Source organism: Lissotriton vulgaris, chromosome 1_2 (assembly GCF_964263255.1).
Source record: "Lissotriton vulgaris chromosome 1_2, aLisVul1.2, whole genome shotgun sequence".
NCBI classification, from domain to species: Eukaryota; Metazoa; Chordata; class Amphibia; order Caudata; family Salamandridae; genus Lissotriton; species Lissotriton vulgaris.
In genome coordinates, this window is record NC_141686.1 from 178,633,012 (window position 1) to 178,638,442 (window position 5,431).

At 43.4% G+C, this 5,431-nt stretch overlaps 1 protein-coding gene across 1 annotated transcript; it reads left to right on the forward strand.

The window, feature by feature from the left end:
• The first annotated feature begins 972 nt into the window (after positions 1-972).
• LOC147734828 (olfactory receptor 13G1-like) lies at positions 973-1,932 on the forward strand. Its single transcript, XM_086952491.1, has one exon. It carries the CDS (start codon positions 973-975, stop codon positions 1,930-1,932), a length of 960 nt encoding a protein of 319 aa, XP_086808617.1.
• The last annotated feature ends 3,499 nt before the right edge of the window (positions 1,933-5,431 follow it).

Below are 5,431 nucleotides of genomic sequence, written 5' to 3' on the forward strand. Positions count from 1 at the left end.
AGTGACGGGCGTTTTCAATAAAAGGGTTTATTGAACAGTCTTCTTTCTTATGCAATTAAAGTGAAATGCTACAAATGCTGGTTGCAAAGTATAATGCGTACAGTAAGAAGAGTATTATAAAATAATACTGTAAAAGCATTGTATGGTTAATAGACCATAGATAAATACATACATAAATAACAAAGGCTAAAAAGTGCTCAACTGGTGCTTCTAAAATATGCCTACCCCAATGCACCTAACCTAAGTCTAGTACGAGGGAAGAAGTAAGTGAGGTGTAGTATAGGTTTAGTTTTTCTTTGCCAAGAATCTATCCAAGATTTCTCTTAGAGTCTAATCTGCTCCGTACCTTGGTTTTAGAATGAAGGAGGTCTGGTATCTCTGTCTCCGACTCGATTTCCCAACACCCCGGGAGGAGAGCTTGGAAACACTGGAGCTGGATTCTCAGCCAGAGAAAGGACAGCTTCTCTGTTTGTGCATCAGCTGGAGGGTCGGCTTCCTTCGGCACTTGCTGTAGCGAGTTGCGTCGGGCAAGTAGATAGTCGAAGATGGGTTATGTCTAAATATGGGTATGATTTCTATGTCTATATAAGGGCAATGTGAATTATACCTATATAAGGGCCTGAATCGGTAAATTACGATTGGATTCTAAAATGTTACAAAACAGTAGTAACAGAATACACAGTGATCTTGTTTAAAGTCTTGTATGCCGTAATATCATATACAGAAATATCATCTCACATACATATTTTCATAATATAATATATTAAACTATGATCCCATTGTGTGTGAGGTTTCTATTTCTATTTTTAACTTCAATCAAGTGTTATTTTTGTAAGCATTATTTTGAACACAAACAAAACAATTTTCTGACAACAATTCTATAGTTTTAATTATGGACACTTATTAAGCTGACTATATTTTCAACTGCATTCTTACTGTAAATCTCGTATTATTAATTACAGGCTTCAGACAATGCATCATATTTCGGGAGAAGGGTTGAATCATACCCATACCTCGGAGTTTATTATGCTTGGTTTCTCTGCTCATCCACAGTTGCAGTCTACCTTTTTTACCCTGTTCCTGCTGATCTACCTAATGGCCCTTCTGGGTAACCTTTTGATTATCACCATCATAGGTGCAGATGCTCGTCTGCGTACACCAATGTACTTTTTCCTGGGGAACCTTGCAATTTTGGACATCTGCTGCACCTCCTCCACCATTCCAAATATGCTAGAGACACTGCTCTCAGAGACAAAGTCCATCTCCTTCTCAGGTTGCATTACACAACTGTTCCTTCTGTCATCTGTCCTGGGCACTGAGCTTCTCATTCTCACGCTTATGGCCTTTGATAGGTATGTGGCCATCTGTCTTCCCCTACGCTATACCAGCATCATGAGTGTGAAGTTCTGCATTACCACTGTAGTTACCATATGGTGTTGTGGCTTGGTGAACTCCATCACCCACACCAGCCTGATCACAAGGCTGTCATTCTTTGGCAGAATAGCATTGGATCACTTCTTCTGTGAAATTCCACCAATTCTCAAAGTGTCATCCTCTGACACATACATTAATGACATTGTGATTCTTTTGGCAGATATATTTCTTGGCATGTTTTGCTTTTTTCTTACTTGCATGTCCTACATGTACATCCTCTACTCCATTGTAAAGATACGCTCAACTGCCAACAAAAGAAAGGCCTTTCACACCTGTACATCCCACCTCTTAGTTGTTACTGTTTTCTATGGAGGCATTATTTACACCTATGTGCGGCCAGCTCTGAATGCAGCGGGTGACAAGGACAAGGTGGTGTCTGTAATATATGCTGTTGTTTCACCTGTGCTAAATCCAATAATCTACAGCCTGAGGAACCAGGAAGTAAAAAGAGCCCTTACCCAGTTACTGTCTAGAAAAATATTTTCTTCAAGAAATTAACAGGCTATTAAACAAGTCATGTTATTAAACAATTGCATACGCTCCAGATTTAAAGACATTGTTCTTGCAGTAGGCACGTCACAGACGTTTATCGTCAATTTCACGTTTGATATCAGCAACATTTCAAATGGACTACTGCATTCTAATCATGTGCTAGGTCAGAATTCTTTTTATTTCACAATCAAGCTATTTGCTTTATATTCAACATACACATGTTTAAAAGGCTTTTCATATTTATCTTCTTTGGCTCCCCTTCTCCAGTTACCTTTCATCACCCCCCTCTCTTTGATAACTGAGCCTATATATACAATGTTTTTACCCTCCCTTCTCCTTTCTTCTTCTTTCTTCTTTCCTCTCTCCCCTCTTTTTTCTTACTCTCTTTCTCTCTTCTTGCTTTTCCTTTCTTTTTCATTTCCTCTCTTCTATTGAACCGTTTATTCCATAGTTTTTTCTTTGCCTCAAATGTGTATATTGGTTCTAATGTACTATTGCATTACCTTTGTATTGAACTTTATTTAAACAAAATAAAAACTTCTTAAACTGAAAGAAAAAAGGCTTGTCATAATGAAATATGAATGTGAAAATGTATTACAGTCATGGATAATGGCATAACACATTAGAATCACAATGCTGGAAATTGAAAATGTGGGAGGAATGCCAGAGTAATGATGTTAGCTGTGACTGAGCTCCTATTCCCAGATCCATAAAAAGTGAAATGGTTTCTGTGAGTTAATACACACCTGGTAGCAAGATTTTCCACACACAAATACATTTGGTACATGAGCAACACATACTTTATCAACAATGAAGTGACAAACACAACAAATTATAGTTAGGTTACAAAGTTGTTGCAAAGACAAAAAAATAACACGTAAAATGCCACAAATTTGAGGAAAACATGACATAACAACTAAAGTATATACTAAAAATGAAAATGATGGATTGCAGCAAAGTAACCTTCAGTGATTGTACCTTTTGGAAACGTTTTTGTAATCTGAATTTTTTCAGTAATGCACAGCTGAATCAGTATAGCAATGTATCAAAGTGGAAAAAATTGTACAATGAATGTAAGAAAGTGCCCTTTTTGCATGGTCACCCCCCCTTTCTCCTCCAATTGCTGATGGTTATTACTCTATACTGGAGTCTTCTGCCCAGACCCAAGTGCCTGCACTCTCTCACTTTGGTCATCCCACAAAGGGGCAAATACTTTAGCCCCTTATAAGTACCTAGTATATGGTACTGGAGCTTCCCAACTAATAGGTGGTAAAGGGGACCCCGGGGCTGTAGCATGGGTTTCTGGTAACCTATGAGACGCTCATAAACTACTGACAGCAGACCTGCCATTGCAGACTGCAGGAGAGGTGCAAACTGCTCAAACTCGACTGTGCCTTTACCATGTGTGGCACAGTCACCCCTAAGGAAGGTTTCCTGAGTCGAAGTGCCTCCAATAAGGGGTACGGCTTGAAACATGGAGACCTGTTATCAAATCAGATTCATAATAACCTATTTTCCTAATTCCCCCCCCATTCTTACCATACTGGCTAGAGGTAGGAATAAAGTAAGATACACGTACCAGACAGGTATTTTTAAACTATACCCCAGCAATATTTAAACCCCAGTTTCCCCTTCCAACACCTTCTTTATCATTGTATAGAATAAAAGAGTGCTCCCACGTCATCCGTAGGTCATAGCAAGCCACGATCAGTAGCAGGACTGGATGGACCCGATGAAGCATGCCACCAAGCATGCCACCAAGGGGTAATCCTGGTGGATGATGATATTTGAAATGCATAACACATTTTCCTCTAGTAAAACCTGACTGCTGTTTGTCAAACTACCAGGACTGAGCATGGATTTATTAGTGTGAATCCAAGGACCACAATCATGATAATATCGGATGGTGAGGACTAAACCTCTTCCCACATAATATTCCACTTTCCTATGATGAAACAACTAACAGTATATCTTCTTCACATACGCTTAGCACATTCTTCTGGCCAGAACCCCTGGACCCCACATCAGCCACGCCACCGAACTCTGCTACGACGCCAGCACCCTCCACGCTATCAACACCGGCCAAGACCACTGCTGCTTCCAGGCTGCCCTGAAACACACCCACGGACCTTGCTCCTGCCACAACTGCAGCTTCACCTGCGACAGAACCACCAAACCCCTTAGGACTGGACCCAACCACCTCTACTGCATACTCATCAACACCCACTCCACACGCAAACACGCCGTCGAGCTCTGGGACCTGCTTGACACTTCAGCCCCAGACGTAGCCTTCCTGACCAAAACCTGGTGGAACGACTCCTTGGCGCCCAACATCGCCATAGCCATCCCGGACGGCTACAAGATCACCCGCAGGGATTGCGCCTTTTGAATCGGAGGAGGAGTAGCCATCGACCAAAAGTCCACATTTAAGGTCTCCACCCACGCAGACGACATCCTCAACACCGCCGAACACCTGCACTTCAGGTGGGCTAATCAGGTGGTGGCAGCTCCTTTACCTCACTGGGGGCACTGCGACAGCGAGGGGCAGCATTGACAACAATTGCATTTTTAGCGGAAGACATTCGGTGCTCCTACATGATTTAGATGCAGGCGCTGAACATTTTATAATCCCTGTTATTTTGCTCATTGAGGCTTCATTTTGAAAACGTATTATTATCTGCACAGTCTAACCTTCCTGTGTGGCCTCCCCTGCCCTGGTCCACCGCGGCTGTTCGTGCCAATTGTGTGGAGGGCGGGCACCATTTTGGGTGTAGCCTGAAGGGCGGTTAGACCAAAGTTAGCGGTCCCGCTGCTCAGGGGTGCACACCATAAAGCGGCAGTATTCGCAGGGCTCGCTGTGGACTAATCAGGTGGTGGCAGCTCCTGTACCTCACTGGGGGCACTGCGACAGCGAGGGGCAGCATTGACAACAATTGCAATTTTAGCAGATGACATTCGGTGCTCCTACATGATTTAGAGGCAGGCGCTGAACATTTTATAATCCCTGCTATTTTGCTCATTGTGGCTTCATTTTAAAAACTTATTATTATCTGAACATTCTTACCTTCCTGTGTGGCCTCCCCTGCCCCGGTCCACCACGGCTGTTCGTGCCGATTGTGTGGAGGGCGGGCGCCATTTTGGGTGTAGCCTGAAGGGCGGTTAGACCGAAGTTAGCGGTCCAGCTGCTCGGGGGTGCACGCCATAAATCGCGCATGTGTCCTCGTGCGCGCAGCAGACGAGTGCAGCGGGCGTGCCTATTGCGCGCTGAAGGTACACCTAAGGTAATCCCATCCACGCCTCGGCAGCGCACAGGGCCAGGAACGCTGGCCGTGATGCGACCAAGGATGTAACAACAAGGATCTCCTACAACCAGGAGACATTGCTAAAACTAGATAATGCCTCCTGCTCCGCCAGAGATTGGGAGGTCCCTAATGATAAGTCGAGGATTTGCCCTTCTTGTCACTATCATTTCCATATGAACCAGCCTGACCTCCCTCCCCTCATA

Bases quoted from the DNA above. Each gene is read 5' to 3' on its own strand.
- LOC147734828 (XM_086952491.1), top strand. From the start codon at position 973: ATGCATCATATTTCGGGAGAAGGGTTGAATCATACCCATACCTCGGAG.